Here is a 20427-nt window from a genome sequence, read left to right as displayed (position 1 = left end):
CATGGGCAAAGAATTCATGACTAAAACACCAAAAGCAATGGCAACAAAAGCCAAAATTGACAAGTGAGATCTAATTAAACTAAAGAGCTTTTCCACAGCAAAATAAACTATCATCAGAGTGAACAGACAACCTACAGAATGGGAGAAAAATTTGCAATGCATCCATCTGACAAAGGGCTAATATCCAGAATTTACAAGAAACTTAAATAAATTTACAAAAAAAATCAAAAAGTGGGAGAAGGATATAAACAGACACCTTTCAAAAGAATACATTTCTGCAGTCAACAAACATATTAAAAAAAAAGGCTCATCATCATTGGTCATTAGAGAAACTCATATCAAAACCACAATGAGATGTCATCTCATGCCAGTAAGAATGACAATCATTAAAAAGTCAGGAAACAACAGATGCTAGAAAGGATGTGGAGAAACAGCAACACTTTTATACTGTTGGTGAGAGTATAAATTAGTTCAACCATTGTGGAAGACAGTGTGGCAATTCTTCAAGGACCTAGAACTAGAAATACCATTTGACCCAGCAATCCCGTTACTGGGTATATACCCAAAGGATTATAAATCATTCTACTATAAAGACACATGCACACGTATGTTTATTCACAATAGCAAGGACTTGGAACCAACCCAAATTCCTATCAATGATAGACTGGATAAAGAAAATGTGTCACATATACACCATGGAACACTATGCAGCTGTAAAAAAGAATGAGTTCATGTGCTTTGCAGGGACATGGATGAAGCTGGAAACCCTCATTCTCAGCAAACTAACACAGGAACAGAAAACCAAACACCACATGTTCTCACTTATAAGTTGGAGCTGAACAATGAGAACACATAGACATAAGGAGGTGAATATCACACACTGGGGCCTGTCGGGGGATGGGAGGGTTGGGGAGGGAGAGCATTAGGAGAAATACCTAATGTAGATGATGGGTTGATGGGTGCAGCAAACCACCCTGGCACGTGTATACCTATGTAACAAACCTGCACATTCTGTACATGTGTCCCAGAACTTAAATTTAAAAAAAAAAACCCAGAAGTTTTATTTAGTACTCCAGAGCACTGAAGAACAAATAACTGCATGCACAGTGAGATCTCAATCATTTAGAAATGGGTTCAACAAGTCCTTTTCTTCTTCTTTGGCTCTTTTCTTCCTATTTCTTCCCCTTTGATCTTTGGAAATTTTAGTGTCCTACAGTTTTACCAGCATGATTATGGGTGTGACTATCTTTTTTGTTTATGCTCTTCAGAACTCTGTATGTTCATGTGGTACCTTTTCTCATCTACCTATTTTCCTTGTCATGGCTTTTCATCTCTTCTTTCAAATATTTCTGACATTAGTAATCATATTGTTATTTATTATATAGCCCTTCTTCTTCTTCTTCTTCTTTCTTCTTTCTTCTTCTTCTTCTTCTTCTTCTTCTTCTTCTTCTTCTTCTTCTTCTTCTTCTTCTTCTTCTTCTTCTTCTTCTTCTTTTCTTCTTCTTCTTCTTCTCCTCCTCCTCCTCCTCTTCCTCCTCCTCCTCCTCCTCCCCTCCTCCTCCTCCTCCTCCTCCTCCTCCCCCCCCTCCCCCTCCCCCTCCTCCTCCTCCTCCTCCTCCTTCTTCTTCTTCTTCTTCTTCTTCTGACAAAGTCTTGCTCTGTCACCCAGACTGGAGTGCAGTGGCGTGACCTCAACTCACTATAACTTCCACCTCCAGGGTTCAAGTGGTTCTCCTGCCTCAGCCTCCAGAGTAGCTAGGATCACAGATGTGCACCACCACTGCGGGCTAATTTTTGTATTTCTAGCAGAGGCAAGGTTTCGCCATGTTGGCCAGGCTGGTCTTGAACTCAAGACCTCAAGTGATCCAACCTCCTCAGCCTCCCAAAGTGCTGGGATTATAGGCATGAGTTACTGCACCAGGCCCTTATTATATAGTCTTTATGTAATGATTCCATAATTAAAGTTCATAGATTTCTGAGGCCACCACTTTTGTGTCTTCTGACTCTTACTTATGGCACACAGTTTAGTTCTATGTTTTGAAATTGTGAATTGCGAACTCTCCTTTGGCATTGTTTTATCAGGTCTTGGCTCAAATGTGATTTTGTGTTTGCTTCTGCTAGTCATTCCATTGCTTTTACCAACTGAAGCCATTTTTATATTAATTTCTTGAGTGGGCAGGCCTCAGAGCACATGGTAAACGTAAATTTGGATACCTAAGCTGTGTGTGGCACAGGCCCAAAGTTATGCATTCTCAAGACTCTTCCCTCACTCAGGGCACAGGCATATACAGAGTGGCTTCCTCAGGGACCCCCTGCATGGATAAGGAGCAATTTTCTAGTTCACCCTGATGTTGTTGCTAAAACACTACATCAAATGTCTAGATAATAATAATTATAATAACAATGAGAATAAGGTAGAGAAAGTGAGAGGAAGAAAAGGAAAGTGAGGAGGAGGAAACTGGGAAACAAGAAGAGGAAGAAGCACTAATGGAGCATACTCTACGATCTAGGTATCCTTCAAATCCCTTAATGTATAAATTCTAGTCCACACTTAACCCCAATGTCCTGTTTATGATTGAACCCAGTTCTTTCCCCTTTAGTCTAGGAGTAGAGTCAGGTTCTTGCCAGCACTAATCTACAGGACCCCTCTAGTTCCCTGTACTTTAGCTACCTTCTAGTGCCTACCTAATGGAAATTAAAACCCTAACAGTCCCATTTTTACCAACTTGAACTCACAGTCCTGGGTTTGCCAGATCTAAGTCCCACAATAGCTAGTGGAAAGGTGTTAACATTTCAAATCAATCTCTTGACTGTGAGCCAAGAACCATAAAAGTATTAATGGGAGGTGAGAGATCCCAGTCAGTGAAAATATACCTCGAAAATAATCATGTGCCCAGGCTACACTCAACCATAATGACTGCATAATTCAGAACTGGCCCTTCTCCAAGAGAAGGCATTGGGCACATGTGTTGAGCCCCTGCTAGACTACGTAAGCTCCATGAGGGTAGAATTCTGCTTCCCATGCTCACCACTTAATCCCCAGAAACTAATTCAGTGCTTGACACTAGGGTATAATTACCAGCTCTTCTATGCATTCATTATTAAATCAATAATATAAACCATTGCCCATGATGATCTTAGCTCTTGCAAAATATACATGTTATTATTAATAGCAAATACTATGCTATTTATATATGTATTTAAACTGTTTTACGCATGTAGTAAATGCTATATATAAAATATGTGGCACTTACTATGTACTAGGCATTTTACACATTTTAACTCAGTCCTCACAGCTAACTCTTGAGAGTTCTCATGCTTCAAGTAAAAAAAAAAAAATCAACTATGGGAGTATAAGAGGTAGGAATGTTCAAAGGTAGGCATGTGTGTGTATATATATATATATTTTATGAGTATAGCCTATGCAATTATGAAATAGCAAAATAGAACAGTTATCCTCAGAAAAGCATTTCATTACATTTTTAGTGAAGGATTGTGTGCCAACACATTCAAAAATTTTTAAACATCCTAAGACAAAGATAAGCAAACTTTTTCTGAAAAGAGCAAAACAGAAAATATTTTAGTCTTTGCAGGTCATATGATCTCTCTTGTAACTACTCAACTCTGATATTGTGGGAAGGCAGCCATAGACAATATGTAAAGGAATGAGCATAGCTGTGTTCCAATAAAACCTTATTTTAAAAAATAGAAGACTGAATTTTGCCCATGGGCCACAGTTTGCTGATTTCTGGAAAGAATAATTTAAGCTCATCTCATTTTTGCCCCAGAAAATGAGAGCACTGAGATTCACCCCGACAGTGTAGAGACTACAGTATTTTTAAAAATCCATTAAAAACAAAACAAAGAAGGCTGGTGATCTTAATTTTAAAAATCACTGAAAAAGAAGAAGAAAAAAAAAAACCCTATGCTGTTTTTCCTATCAGTCTCTTAATCATTTCCAATCAGGTTCTGCATTCTTGTGCAAAACTCCAAAAATGATTAAAGAAAGCTGTTTGGACAATGATGGAGAAATAGCCATTAATGCAAATGTGCCAATATTATGCTCAAAGGCAAATACCACTTTTGTTTGTGAGTTAATTTTGGATTATTAAAGAAACATGTACAATAGATTGGAAACAAGTTAAGTATTTAACTGCACAGCCACTTCTGTTAAGGATCTTAACTCTGTGCATTTAAACTAAAATTGTAAAATATGTATAATATATCTGATTGTATCTGAGCCACTATCAATGTAGACGCTTATACAAGAAAATCGCAGATTTCAGGGAAAACAAAGAGCAGTATAGTTCAATGTGGATCATGAAAGCACCACGACTTGGAGGAGCGGCTTATGCTAAGGGTTGCATAAACGACCTGGTTGGGGTGGGGGGGCGCATCTTTTATCTCCATTGGGTCACACTAATGCATCTCCCTCCACCTCCTAGGAGCTGTAACTCTGTCCTGGATTGTCACCATTGTTTATAACTTACTTCTTAAGACAATTCTCCCATATAACCAGTGCTCTCACAAAGTCCTCATTGCCCTGGCACACACCTCACAGAAACCCTCACCTGAAAGAGGAAGATACCTATTTTCCACAAACCTCCTGAAAGTTCTTGCCCTACCCCAAGTCCTCATCACTACAATAAACCCTTTGAGACAGCGCCTGCCTGAAAGTAGGCTCAGAAAGAACTCTTCCGTAAACATATGTTCAGACATATCTTCAGTGAGGAAGGAAATGGACTGCTTATGAATCTTCCTTCTCCAAATGTGTATTGGTATTTATTAGAACATATGCCAATAGTAGCCTCACTCTTCCATTGTCTACTTCTTAGTTTTAATTCCTTTCACTCAATCCTAGGTTTTGGAAAGGAAAGAGGAAGGTGCATCAGGGGAAAGAATACAGCAGTTAAGACACTTTAGAAATACATAGCTATAGCTAATAAATTCTGGAGCCAAACTCTAAATGCCAATCCAAACACACAAACTTCCTTGTAAAATTCTCCCTTAAAAATATTAACAAATCTGTTTGTTCTTACACAAAGAAATACACAAAAGATAAGACGGAAACTAACACATTTGATTATATAGGAGGGGCAAGCAAAGTTGGATGGAAGGAATAGCAGACATGATACTTCTTTTTCAGTGTCATCCTTTTGTAGACTTTTCAACTTCTGGAAATGTGCCAATGTTTTACATACTCACAGATTAACTTAACTGTTTCCTATTAAAATAAATAACAAAACCACAGTGAATAGGGAAGAAAAGAACTAATCCAAGATCCTTTTGAATACAGATATGATATACTTTAGAATAAAAGCAAACATTGAACTCAAGTTAATAGATTTGTTTGTCTTTTTGCAGTATGCACAGATTAGCAGTTCTAAAACTATTTCTATGATTGACTATTTGAGTAGATATATTTAGAATATCGGGAGTCATGTTTCTCACTCTCTTGAAAGGGGAGTTATAAATATTAGAAGAAGGAGGGCTAAAATAAACCCTGTGATATGGGCAAAAGATAGATATAAGATGCAGTAAGATAGATAGATAGATAGATAGATAGATAGATAGATAGATAGATAGATAAGATAGATAGATCACAGATAATAGAAAGATGATAGATAGATGGATGATAGATAACAGATATATGATTGATAGATGATAAGTAAATGATAGATAGATAGATGACTGATTGCTAGAGAGCAAGAGAATGACAGACAGACAGAGAGATAATGGTATGACACTCCAGAAGCAAGAGGCACAGTTAGTACCCACATTTTGGTTGCAAAATACTATTCTCCACAAAAAGAAGCCACGATTCTTGGAAGAAATGGTTCATTTTGGGGCCAGGTAGAAAAAATACAAGAGCTCAGAATGTAAAGTTTGTGCCAGAAAGTAAGAAATAACTTAAAGAATGGTGGGAACATATTTAAAAGACATAAGAGACAGCATGAAATAGTTCCCACCTAGCAAATCTGGAACAATTTGAGCATCATAATAAACAATGATAGTAATGATTATAATCCACTCAAATAAACTAAGAACCCACCAGTCCATACTCATATGAAAAGAAAAACAAGTGTGGGAGAAGGGAAAAATCTTCTTTACAGTAGAATGCCAAATAATAAATGTAGAATGAAAAATGGAGTTAGTTGAGAAACATCGTAATAGTTACTGACTCAGGCAAGAATCGATAGACGCTAAAGCAAGTAGGTGAAATTTTAATGAGAAACAGAATATTTACAGGTCTCAAAATATCTCATCATAAGCTACTTACTTACTGCAAGGGAAAATATATATCTGGTAGATTTCACCTTAACCAGAAATTTATCAATCAAGACATTAAGCTGTAATAGTCATGCTGGAATGGGAGACAAAACCTTAATGCATTCAAGGTGGGAAGTTGGACTTGATAGTTCTTATGTAAAGGAGGCACCCTCACAGGGCCATAGCCTTACAAATTGTTGGACTAGAACAATAACTGCTTTCTAGCAAGGGAGATGACAAGGAAAGGGTTTACATTGGCCTAAGCTCTATGTGGAGGAAAACTGTCTCTCCTGTGAATTTGTAACCATGGACAAGCCCTGAGTATCTTAAGACAAGAAATTAACATAAAGTGTTTCCAGGTTGGTAGCAACCAAAATGCCCCCTTCTGAAGGAGCTCACCCTTAAGACATGCTGTGAAGAATTTCCACACGAGTCCACAAGCCAAAGTGACACATCATACAAAGAAACCAGCCCCATGAATGAAAGTCAGTATAAACAAGTAACAAGAATTTAACCCTAACCAGGTGTGGTGGCTCATGCCTGTAATCCCAGTACTTTGGGAGATGGAGGCAGGTAGATCACCTGAGGTCACAAGTTTGAGACCAGTCTGGCCAACATGGTGAAACCTCATGTTTACTAAAAATACAAAAATTAGCCGGGCATGGTGGCGGGCACCTGTAATCCCAGCTACTTGGGAGGCTGAGGCAGGAGAATCGTTAGAACCCAGGAGGCAGAGGTTGCAGTGAGCCAAGATTGCACTACTGCACTCCAGACTGGGCAACAGAGAAAGACTCCATCTAAAAAACAAAACAAAACAAACAAACAAACACACACACACACACACACACACACACAAATTTAACCCTAAAATGCTTTAATAATAGAATTATTGAATTCAGAATATAAAATAATCATGATTAAAATATCAGAATGATTAATAATTAAAAAGGAACCAAGCACCATAAAAAATTCCTAGCAACCTTGAAAAAGAAGTACATGTAATTTCTAGGAATAAAAGATTTCCCCATTGAAAAGAACAGGCTAAAGAGTAGATTAGAGAGGGGAAGAGATCTAGTGTCCTAAAAGACAGATATAAGGAACCCAAAATATCATTCGTAAAATCAGAGAGGTAGAAAATATTAGTATTAAAAGACATAGATTGTCCAAAGAAACTGTCATAAATCTAATTGAGACAAAGAATATGAATATAAATTATTGAGAAAAAATAATATTTAAAGAGTTAAAGGTCAAGAATTTTCCAATCCTGGTGAAAGATATAAATCCGAAATCTGGAAGCACAAAGAAATCTACATCTGGGCTGTCGATAGTGAAGCAGCAGAACCCCAAAGATAAAAGACAGCAAGCCTGAAACGCATCCAGAGAGAAAAGAGAGGTCACCTACAAAGGAACAACCCTTAGACTGAAAACACACATCTCAACAAAGCAACAGGAGCCAGAAGATAGTAAAATGTCTTTGAAATGATTGGAGACAACTCTCAATCTCGTACCCAGCTAATCTCTCAATAGTGACTACAGAGTGAAGATATTTTTGCACGAATAAAGATAAATTTATCACCGCAGATCTTCTATGAAGGAAAGTGGATACATAGAGAAGGTCTGAGATGCAAGATGAAATGGTGAACAAAACAACTTCGTGGGCAAATCTGGACAAACACTGATTGTTAAAGAATATCTATAATAACTGTATTCAATAATATATTTGTGAGGCAAAAAATAAGTTAATGTATTTTTCAAAAATGATGTGTAAGACGGGAGAGTAACAGTTGAATATAAAGCATTATTAAATTCCGTATTCTGTATTATAGGGAAATAGTAAAGATACTGATTAGGATTAGACTATGTTAGCTTTTCCAGGTCAGTAAGGGATAAAATGGATTTAAAGAAAAAAGAAACTTGGTCAATTTTAAGTAAGGTATAATGGGGGGAAAAAGATAAGAAAAATGTAGGATAATAGCATAAAATAAATAGTAAGTCCAAAATTATCAGTAACATCAACACATTTAAGTAAACTAAAGCTATCAAGTAAAATACAATGATTGTAAGATAATTTTTAATGCAAATTAATCTACTTTACAAATTACTCACCTTGAACTTGAGACACAAAGAGAATGAAAGTTACAGAATAATCAATGCATTATGTGAGTACTAAATAAAATAAAGGTGATATAGCTATATTAATATTAGATAAAATAGTCCTTGAGGCAAATATTGAATTACTAAGAATAAAAAGAATCATTACAAAATATGAAAAAGAAAAATTGACTAGAAAAATATAATAACTCTTATTTTATTTCTATCTAGCCTTAGGTATTTAAAACAAAATTGCCAGAGTTACAAATAGAAATGGGCAAATACCATCAAGGGAAATTGAAATGCACATTTTTCTCAAGGACACATGGAATGGTTTTAAAAACTGACCACATTTAAGTAATAAAATGCCTCAACAAATTTCAAAGAATATTTCTACACACCCCATTCTCTACCCACAATGCAATAATTAGACATCAATAATAAATAAATGTCTTCTTTTAAAATCTCCAGATGTTTAGAAATTAATAGCATATTTCTAAGTAACTCATGGATCAAGGGAGAAAATCTAGTGAAATTTAGAAAATAGTATGAACTACAGCATAACAACACTACATATCAAAACCTATGTGAGACAGCTCAAGTAGTACTTGGATATTTTAAAATGCATATAATAGAAAAGAAAAATTAAAAATTAAGGTGTAAACACTCAACTCAGGATGTTAGAAAAAAGAAAATACAATGAAGTACTGGATATTAAAGCATAAAAAGATATCAAGAGAAGCTATAAAAATATATATAAGCAGCAACTAAATAACTTGATTCCAAGGTATATACTCTAGAAAAATTCTACCACATGTACAGGAGACATAAGCAAAGATACTTACAACAAAGTAATTATAGCAAAATACTGGTAACATCAAGAGTGGAAGGGCTAAATACACTGGAATATATTTATCCAGTGGCATTCTATTCTACACAGTAAAGAAAATGAATAAATTGGTTCTACATAAATCAACACAGATAACTCAAAAAAGTTTAACATTAGATTTAAAAGTTGCAAAGGTATACATCCATTATAATAAACTGCATATAAATTTGAACTTTGTATAATTAAATATGTTTTAAGCTTGCAAATATATATGAAGTAGAATGATAAAGACATATTGGAATGTTAAAAACTGACTTCAGCTTAGTGGCAGCCTCCTACAAGAGAGGAAAGGGAATTTATGGGGATAAGTAATGAGTTTTAACTGTATGGTAATAGGTTTATTTTCTTAATCTGGACAAACATGCTTATGACATTATTTTTATACATTTTATATCTAACATATTTAATAAGTTGTAATAAATATAAATATAAACCTGCACATCATTAGAAGAAAAATAGGCAAATGTTTCATGTTAAAATATTGGAAAACCAAGAAATGCATCAAAATTCAGAGTAAAACATTTGTCAAGGATTTTTTTAATTGTATTAAAGATTATCAAAAAGATGAATAAAGTTGCAAGGCAAATTATCCACCAGGAGAAAATATTTACAAAACTACAACAATATGTAGAAAAGGGTTTCATACTCAAAATATTTAGAAAATTTTTATATATTCATTAAAGAAATAAAGACAACACAAAACAAAAACGAACAGGAACAATTACAGATGACCACTAAAGATATGAAAAAATATTCAGCCTCACTAGTAATCAAAAAGATGTAAATTAAACAAATGATATAAAATTGGGGACTTTTTTCAATATTAGGGATTTCAAATGTTGGAAAGAACATATGAAATAATCCCTGTTACATATTGTTGGCAGAAGTACAAATCACTGAAAAAAATTTAAGTCGATATTGATAGAGCCTGCCATCTATCAATTTGGCAGGCTAAAATTTGCTTATCCTTTAACTTCGCAGTTCCACAGTTAGAAATATGCTGTTACAGCATGTTTGTGATAGTGAAAATTGGACAACATTAAATGCCCATCAAAAGGGGAATAACCAGCAGGGTGCCATGGCTCACACCTGTAATCCCAACACTTTGGGAGGTAGAGACAGGTGAATCACCTGACCGAGACCAGCCTGGACAACATGGCAAAACCCCATCTCTACTAAAAATACAAAAATCAGTTGGGCATGGTGGCATGCGCCTGTAATACCAGCCACTCAGGAGGCTGAAGCAAGAGAATCATTTGAACCCGGGAGGCGGAGGTTGCAGTGAGCCGAGATCGTGACACTGCATTCCAGCCTGGGTGACAGAGTGAGATCCTGTCTCAAAAAAAGGGGATTGGGGGAGACTAATCAATAAATTATAATAGTCTATCCCATAGAATACTATCTGGCTATTAAAAAGAATGAGGTAGACTAACAATAATACCTAATATTATTCAATGGCAGGCAATGTTCTAAGTATTTTACCCATATCAATGCATTTTATCCCAAAGAACTCTATGATCTGAATGCCATTCTCCACATTTTGCAGATAAGGAAATAGAGACATAGACATTTGGATAACTAGTATAAGATCGCTCAAAGTGGTAAAGGCAGGCTTTGAATTTAGGCAGGCAAGTGGGAGAGCCCATGCAATTTACACTGGGTGATCCTGCCTCCTATATGAATTGGCATGGATAGGTTTCCAAGTGAAAAGGTATGCACAGAACAAGAACTATGATAGGCTATACATATATGCACCATTCTGAGAAAGGTGCCCTAAAGGTCACCTGCCATGCCAAAGGGTTGAGGGTCATCTTGTGTGGGAAAGGAAGGAAGAGTACAAAGAGGCCACAGGCGACCTTCATATTAGACCTGCACTTCTCAGATAGGGTCAGTAACCACATACATGAGAATTGCCTGTGTAACTAAAACAACCCAACTCCCAACATGAGTTAATCAAAATTGTCTCTGACCTTCTGGTGAAGATGGTCTACTCCCATTTCCTCTGTCCACAACTTTGACTCTGGGCTTTGGATCCTTTCTTTTTTCTAAATCTTTAACTGGAAGAAAAGTAGAGATACAGCACCGTGTTATATTAAAGACTAAAAGAAAATGTTCAATGAGTTTTACTAAAACCCTTGACAGCCCTAAAAGAATTTACAGAAATGAGCTCCATGGTACAAACTCATCCCCAAATATTAGAACTGCTCTTTTTTTTTTTTTTCAACTATGTCATGAGAAGACACAGAAACACTTGAGGAACTACTTTGGCTGAGTATGCACTATGGGCAGATGTGTCACAAATATTTAATCCTTCATAACTGCTGTAAAATCAGCATAATTATCCCTAGCTTATACATGAGGGAATGAAGAACCAGAAAGCTAAAACCTATTTCATAAAATCAGTTAAGTGTTGGCACGGGGTTAAAGCTATATCTTCAAGTCTCTGGACTTAGCCTGTGAGCTTGGTCCCCATTCTAGAAAGATCTTAACCATAAATAGCCTCATTTGGAATTGCTCCATCAGCAAAAAAAATAAAAATAAAAAAGTGAAGAGCCTTATAATAATTCCTTTTCAAACTTAAAAAAAAAGTTTCCCCATTAATAAATGGTAGTTTTTTATGGTTTTAATTAGAAAATGTTCAGGGACCAAAAAATGCCCCATGGCCTTTTAATAAATTTGTATCAACCTACACCATTAGCTTAACTTTCCACTGCATTCTCTCCTTAAAACTGCACAGCTGCTTTTCTGCCAAATAGCACCTTAGGCTGTTTGAAGTAGTCCAAGAGCCTGCCAAATGGCAGTGGTTTCTGCACAAATAAAACACCCCGTGAAAATGCAGAAGTGAGCCAAGGTATTTCGTTTAATTGCTACATTCATTTCATAGAAATCACCAAATGTATTGGGGGGTAAGCTACATAGGGGAAGCAATGATTTCCTGTGAACCACCCTTGCTGCCTTCTCCAGGATATTGTTCCATTCATCTTGTCTTTATCATATCCTCCTCCTCTTTCTTTCCACTGTCTTCCATCGCTTTGCTGAAATGGTTTGAGATTTGTCATTCGCCAAGGTCATGTCACTCTATTATTCCTTTTCTTAGAAACTATCCTTGACTTTCTGCTACCCAGAGATTAAATTCCAGGATTTAAAACACAATTTTAAAACATTTTAAAAATAAAAATATAAGATGCCTTGATCCTGATATGTATAAATTTTTATAACAATTTTTTTAAAACCTCATTCACCGACTTCTCTATAAGCATTGGCACTTTGGAGCACCCTCACCACCACCACCGACCCCCCCCCCACACACACACACACATTCACACTTAAATTCTTTTCTTTCTCAGTTTTTACAGTGGCTTTATCCTGGTTTTCTCCTGTTGACCACTCCTTTTCATTCTCATTCTTTGGGCTCTTTCTCTATCACTATTCATGAAACACAATCATATACTAAGAGTGTCTTGTGTCTCTGTACAACCCGCTGTAATTTTATCACCCCACAATTTAAATTCTCACCTTTTCATAGATAATTCCCAAATCTGTATCTTCAATCCCACCCACACATGTGCTGTCACCCCAAATTACTTGCATTTTCTAAAACAAAATATGTCTGCAACTTTAATATGAGAAAGATCGTGCTGAGTGATGCTGGAGGTAGAAATAGTTCTAGGAAAGACTAGTAATAAATTTAGAGGTAGAGACTTGGAGAAACTTCCCTTTTGAGTCAGACTTCCAAAGAAAGGCAGGAATTTGCAGGCAAAGATTGACAAAACACATTTAAAAGAGAAAAAAATGGCCGGGCGCGGTGGCTCAAGCCTGTAATCCCAGCACTTTGGGAGGCCGAGACGGGCGGATCACGAGGTCAGGAGATCGAGACCATCCTGGCGAACACGGTGAAACCCCGTCTCTACTAAAAATACAAAAAACTAGCCGGGCGAGGTGGCGGGCGCCTGTAGTCCCAGCTACTCCGGAGGCTGAGGCAGGAGAATGGCGTAAACCCGGGAGGCGGAGCTTGCAGTGAGCTGAGATCCGGCCACTGCACTCCAGCCTGGGCGACAGAGCCAGACTCTGTCTCAAAAAACAAAAAAAAAACAAAAAAAAAAAAAAAAAAAAAAAAGAGAAAAAAATTTTCCAACATAGAATGTGGTGAATTCTTACAAATTTCATGTTGCCTCAGCATCCATTTTAAATGTAAGTTGGACTTACTCATACTTAGAAACAGGCTCAATCACCCTTGACACAGTTTCTGGTCCTACAACATACCCTAAAGCACTAGTTCCTAAATGTGGTTAATCCAGATTATCTGACTTAAACAACTGCTCCCTGCCCATCTTTCAAAGTGTAGTTCAAATGTCACATTTCCAGTGGAGTTTCTGCCAGTCTCTATTCTGGGGTTACTCTTACTATTTATTATTCATTATTCTCTCCTAGATCTATTTCTACCTTCTACTCCCTATGGGAGAGCCGCATACAGCCCACCTGACTGGCGTCACTGGCCCTCATTCTCTGCATGAACTGTGCAGATATGCCACATTGACTGCCTCCCAGTCGCAGTGTGACCTCTTGGAACTCATGCCTACTTGATTTAAATGCCCCAATTAAAACCCTCCTCAAAGAAACCTGAGGATAATGCCCTGGACCCCAATAAAGACCCTGGCTTATGGCTGCCCCCACTTCTTGTGCTCCCTGACCTCCATGGGTGTGGCCTCCAGGCATACCATGTAACTCCCAGGACCTGTAGGTAATAAAACTTTTACTTCCATCTCATGTCTCTCCTAATCATTGGAGAGGTGCCCTCTATATTTAAAGGTACTAAATTAAAACACAGAGCTATAAAAGCAGTCTATAAATAAACAAGAAAAAAATAACAGCCATTATGGAAGCTGATCCACTATGTCACATATAAGATGTAAACATATATGTCGACCAAGGTGCTGTCTTCCTCATGTAGGGGCAAAATCAATTGGAAAACAGATAGTTAACAAGCAAAATGGTATTTCTTATGACAACAATAGCTACCATGCTCTACTATGTGGTGAAGTAAGCTCATCTGCACAGTAATAGGCATATCATCACCCTCATTTTCAGGTGAAGAAACTGAGGCTGGAAGTGGTTGAACTGCTTGTGGCAAATTTGGAGTCATAACACCTATTAGATCAGATCTGCCTTTCTGTCTTAGAAATTCAAAGATCATTTCTTATGTTTTACTGTGTACCAAAATATGAACTCATAAAGAATTCAAATCCCTGCACTAAAAGCAAACCTAGAGCCACAAGCTTTATCTTAATCACCACTTTCCTGGATCCAACCACGAAAGTTTTCTAGGAAGAGACTAGGCTTTAGCTCCATCTCACAGAGAGCAGGCATATAACTGAAATGCAAAAGGAAAAAGAAAGCTATCCAAGCAATTTTCATTTTATTCTTACAAACTGCTATTTGGGCAAAACAAATCCCTCTATCCTGCCAATAAAAATAACACAGCTAGCCAACCGCAGTGGCTCATGCCTGTAATCCCAGCACTTTGGGAGGCCAAGGCGGGTGGATCACAAGGTCAGGAGATCGAGACCATCTTGGCTAACACAGTGAAACCCTGTCTCTACTAAAAATACAAAAAAATTAGCCAGGTGTGGTGGCGGGCACCTGTAGTCCCAGCTACTCGGGAGGCTGAGGCAGGAGAATGGCGTGAACCCGGGAGGCAAAGGTTGCAGTGAGCGGAGATCGCGCCACTGCACTCCAGCCTGGGTGACAGAGCAAGACTCCATCTAAAAAACAAACAAACAAACAAATACCAGCTTGCATATTATTTATCTAGCTAACCAGTTACACTGTTTCTCTACAGCTATCTTAGCAGAGTTAAGCAAGATGGAAACAAATGAATTTCCTTTTAAGTGTTTTGAAGAAGTAGCCTGGGAAGATTTATATGACTCTGTGTTTCTTCCACTGTTCAGTCGGTGGAATATTTGAAATAATCAATTGCAAAACCTCAGACTAGAGAAAGATGAGTATTTTCTCCTTATCCCTTTTACTGCTTCTCACAAACTTTAAGTGAAGTTATTTCAGCTACTCATGCAGGAATGTTGGAGGCCAGAAACTAAAGTGCAGTGCCAGTAAAATGAGACAGAAGGCTAATTTATACCAAAAATAACAGAAAAAGCTTTTCTAAAGGTCCTGGACAATGTGAATCTCAAAAGAATGTAACATTTACAACACGTGTATGCCCTGCTGACAGGTGAATTTGCCAGATGTCTTTGTTCAGAACTTTCAAGAGGTAACAAAGTTGTGTGTTCTTTTAATTTTTTCAAAGATTTACAAAATATTGAGTTGGTGCAAAAGTAATTGCAATTTTTCCAATTTAAAGTAAGTGCAAAAACTGCAACTACTTTTGCACCAGCCTACATGTCTCACAAAACATTACCGAGAAGAGGAAGAGAAAAAAGGGAGGGAAGAGGTGTAAAAAAATCTAGATAGAACATTGCTGTACACAAAGTTCCAGACCCACCACCACACAGATTTATGGATTCATCTTATGGTAGGATTTTAAAAGCTATTGTTTAAAATTTAGGAAAAAAATCTATTTAAAATGATGTCTACGATTTGCTCAAAAAATAATAAGGAAAAGGGTTTGAGGGATAGAAGAAATAAGACTGGCCATGAGCAGCTAATTGTTGAAGCCAGATGACGGCTACTTAGGAGTTCATTAAAATATTCTGATGATTTTTTATTATGCTTTAAATTGTCCTTAATAATAAATTGGGCTTTTAAGAAGAGTTTCTTTTAGCAATGACGTAACAGAAAGTTAACTAGGCTAGGCCTCTTCTGTTTGTATTCACAATACAAAAAAATTTCATCCTTCACATTTGAAACACCACTTTCAGGAAAAGGGTGTTGCTGTAGTCTCTGGTCATTAGACTATAAGGTCCATATGGGGCAGGGATTTGTCCTGTGCCCAAGTGCCTAGAAAACAGTCTGGCACTTAGTAGGCATGTGAAATACATTTGTTCAATGAAAAAAAAAGAAAAGAATGAATGAATGTCTCCCGAGAGACAGAAGAATCAGGGCCTGTGTAGTCTTTATTTTTTATTTTACTTTTTGTTTTTGAGACAGAGTTTCACTCTTGTTGCCCAGGCTGCAGTGCAATGGCGCGATCTCGGCTCACCGAGATCAACCTCCACCTTCTGGGTTCAAGCGATTATCCTGCTTCAGCCTCCTGAGTAGCTGGGATTACAGGTGTGCACCACCACGCCTGGCTAATTTTGTATTTTTAGTAGATACAGGGTTTCTCCATGTTGGTCAGGCTGGTCTCGGACCCCTGACCTCAGGTGATCCACCTGCCTCAGCCTCCCAAAGTGCTGGGATTACAGGCATGAGCCACCGTGCCCAGCCTGTATAGACCATTTTTAAACTCAGTCTAAAGAAATGTTTCCTAACGAACTGTGTGGACATTGATTGGACCATTGCAGAGCTTTCGCTCTCGCTTAGAATGTCCTCTGCACACCCTGTCACTTCTCCAAATGCCCAATTTACTATTTGAAAACTGGCTCAAACGTGAAGCTTTCCCATGTCTATCCTCTCCACAGCCCATTACTGGGGCAGAGAGAGTACCTCTCTTCACAGAGTCCTATATGTACTCTCTCCAATACTTCTCACATTGTATTTATTGACAAATCAGCTTATCATGGAGACTGGCATAGAACGGTCCCTATGTCAACTGATTAACAATTGGAAAGAATTAAATTCCCTGTTGCGTAGGTTGTTTTAGTAGAGGCTGGACTGGCACTTTCTGGGGATCCTATAGAGGAGATGCAGGCATTATCCATTCAGACATTCATATTTATGGAGCACCCATTATATGCCAGGCCTATAATACGCAACTGTGATACAATGAGAAATAAAAATAGTTGAGTTACAGTCTTTGCAAAACTTGCAGGCTTGTGGGGGTCACAGCGAAGTAAATAAGCAATTACAATACGGTGTGATAGTACCAGAAGGGAAGCTCTAGATGCTAAGAAATCACATAGGAGAGATGTCTGGGTAAGGTTCAGGAGCCAACGTTAAGAAGTTCATTGGAAAGTAAAGCACAAAGCGTAAGTAGGAATACAGCAAAATGGGGGAAAAGGAAGGGTAGGAAAGTATTAGAGATCAGAGGAATTTGTTGAAGGTAAGACTAAAGGTCTTCTAGGATCTCTATAAATCTGAAAAATCCAGAATTTTAAGTTGTAGAATATATATCACAGACTCAAATCCAAGGCTGGGACAGACTCCTGCAGAGGTACTTTCAGAACTGCAAATACATACTTCTGAATTGGCCTTGAGCTGGCTTGCTTTCTTTATCTTTATTGTATGCAATAATTTGGACTGTGTAATTCTGGTCTGGCATAAGGCCTTGAATAATTGCTTTAGTTGCAGTGTTCTGGAGATTCAGCTGGTTAGTTTTTCCACCTATAATAAAAGAGAAAAATAAATCAGTTCTAAGAAATAAGGTTCACTGTGAACATTAAGAAACTTTATTAGTTAGCAATAAAGGTGTTAAACAGTGAAGGCATTTTTTGAAATGTGTTTTATTGTATATATTTTAAATTGTATATATTTAGAGTGTATATACATACATCAAGAGGTGAAGACATTTAAAAATAGATACAATGGTATATATGTGTATTGCATCGAATTATAATATAGTTTCCATCTTCATTTTTAGTTGTACTCTTTTTACATTAGATAACTAACAATTGTCGAAATTAGAGAAAATCAAATTCACAAAAATATTTCATCATAACACGCCACTGCTTTTATATAGTAGGAAAAGCCAGAGTACAAGATTACAAGACAGCAAGCCCTCAGCATCAGATACACGCTTTGAGGAAAGAATTTCACTTAAAAGTGAAGGGAGAGGCTAGGTGCAGAGGTTTACGCTTGTAATCCCAGCACTTCAGGAGGCCCAGGTGGGTGGATCACCTGAGGTCAGGGGTTTTATACCAGCCTGGCCAACGTGGTGAAACCCTGCCTCTACTAAAAACACAAAAAATTAACCAGCCATGGTGGTGTTGGTCGGTAGTCCCACCTACTCAGGAGGCTGAGGCAGGAGAATCACTTGAACCCAGGAGGCGGAGGTTGCAGTGAGCCGATATCGCGCCACTGCACTCCAGCCTGGGTGACAGACCGAGACTCCGCCTCAAAAAAAAAAAAAAAAAAAAAATGTGAAGGGGGAGATATGGGCAGGCCAAAAGTAATTATTTACACTGGAATTGTTTTCTACGGCCTCTCTAAAGTGAGTCAAAGCATCCTTGAAACATGAGCCATTTAATTATCTTAAATCTGACCACAAATGGCTCAGGATGCTGAAGGAGCCACTCATTGACCGGCTACTTAAAAGTTGGCTTGGTTCATGAAAAGATTTCAAAATCCCATTACCTCTCCATCAAATTTGACTGACATCTAAGGCTTTCTTGAAAGTGCTGACGATTAAATACTCAACTTTTATGCAGAATTCCAAATTTTACTTTTCTTCTCTAATTTTTGCCTGCAATTACTGTGATTGAGAAAAGGAAAATTAATTTAAAACTTCTGTCTATTTAGCAGTACCAGCAAGAGAAGTCTGAAATTTGCTGAATTAGTCAAACATAATACAGGCTATAATTTAATCATATGCTAATAAAATTAATATTTTTAATTCTGAAATTTGATGCTGCTATTATCTGTGCTGCCTACTACTGGAGGGCAAAATGGAGTCTTTCTCTTGCCAAAACCCATTTCCTTATATGCATTTATGTTCAAGATGTTAAATCTGGTTTCAGGAACTTCTGTCATTTAAAACTCATCTACTGCAAAGTGCACCTAATATATCTTTCACAATGTGTGTTTCACTAAAAAAAGTTTCTTGAAAAACAAACCCTGTATATTACAGTCCCTCTTTGAGAGTTATGGAGTGTATTGTTTTATTATAGGCTTTGAGATTCCTGAAACAAACAAAAAAAGCTTTAAACCTCTGTTTAAACTAGAATTTCCAAATTTATTTGACCATTAAACTATTTAGCTGCAAAACAGCTATTAGCATCCTACAGAATACCATGGAACACGCTTTCAGAAAGGCTGGCATAAACAATAGTTGGATCATGTCTCATAGTGTTGAAACAGCTATAAACATTTTGTGGCTAAATGTATTTATTACTTTTTATTTACTATGTTTAATCAAATAGATGCCAGATTGTCAAGCCTGATTATCTTGGATTGCTGCAGCAAGGACACTGTGGAAAATAAACTTAGCATTCACGAAGAAATAATTTGCTTACATTCCCAATTTTTATTTTGTCATGGGAGATGTCTAAGCAAGAATTAGACATCTACTTCTTGGGTGCACTCTTCAAGAGGGGATTGAAGGATTCAGATGAAGGTTTGTTTCAGAGGCTACCCAAGTCACTCTTATAGTTCTATGATTCCTCAATAACACTTGCTTGGGGATACTTAATAGTTTGGTATTATCACAATTAATCAGAAAAAGTTAAGCTACAAATCACTTGAAGGAAAAAAATTACCTTTCAAGATCAGACATGGGGAATCTCAGAGGTACCAAAAAATAGTAACTTGTATTTTGACCTTTAGACTCATAAATGTTCAAGAATCTTTTAAATTCAAATTTCCCATGATAGCTTATTTTAAAAAATAAGCTCTATTTTTAAAAATCAAGAAATTTCAAAGTTGAGTCATACTACAAAATGAAAACTCTTTAAGGTTTGAGAATATTGTTTTCCATAAGCAAGTCACTTCTGTACGCCACCATGGGAAAAGTAGACATCTGGCATTGCTCAACCAGAAGTCAATCTAATGAGCCTACGGATAATGTTTCTTAATAAAAGATATGTCAGGCCATGTGCAGTGGCTCACGCCTGTAATCCCTGCACTTTGGGAGGCTGAGGCAGGTGGATCACCTGAGGTCAGGAGTTCAACACCAGTCTGGCCAACATGGTGAAATCCCATCTCCACTAAGCATACAAAAATTAGCCAGGCATGGTGGTGAGTGCCTGTAATCCCAGCTACTCAGGAGGCCGAGACAGGAGAATCACTTGAACCTACGAGGCAGAGGTTTCAGTGAGCCGAGATCACGCCTCTGCATTCCAGCCTGGGCAAGAAAGAGTGAAAATAAATGAAAAAATAAATGAAAGATAAGGCCTTTTGGTGACCAA

General features: G+C 37.4%; 1 protein-coding gene across 3 annotated transcripts in view; it reads right to left on the bottom strand.

Moving 5' to 3' along the window:
* The window catches only part of COL14A1 (collagen type XIV alpha 1 chain), a 251894-nt gene that overhangs the window by 196089 nt on the left and 35378 nt on the right, over nucleotides 1-20427 (bottom strand). For all 3 annotated transcript variants that reach the window (XM_008001445.3, XM_008001446.3, XM_008001447.3), the window contains exons 4-5: nucleotides 17546-17689; nucleotides 11221-11307 (exon numbers count right to left, since the gene is read on the bottom strand). In XM_008001445.3, the coding sequence (XP_007999636.3) occupies nucleotides 11221-11307; nucleotides 17546-17689 (231 nt within the window). The remainder of the gene's footprint in view (nucleotides 1-11220; nucleotides 11308-17545; nucleotides 17690-20427) is intronic.

Source organism: Chlorocebus sabaeus, chromosome 8 (assembly GCF_047675955.1).
Source record: "Chlorocebus sabaeus isolate Y175 chromosome 8, mChlSab1.0.hap1, whole genome shotgun sequence".
In the NCBI taxonomy this organism is placed as follows: domain Eukaryota; kingdom Metazoa; phylum Chordata; class Mammalia; order Primates; family Cercopithecidae; genus Chlorocebus; species Chlorocebus sabaeus.
Note: the sequence above shows the minus strand (reverse complement) of the source record. Positions and strands in the feature narration are given on the sequence as shown.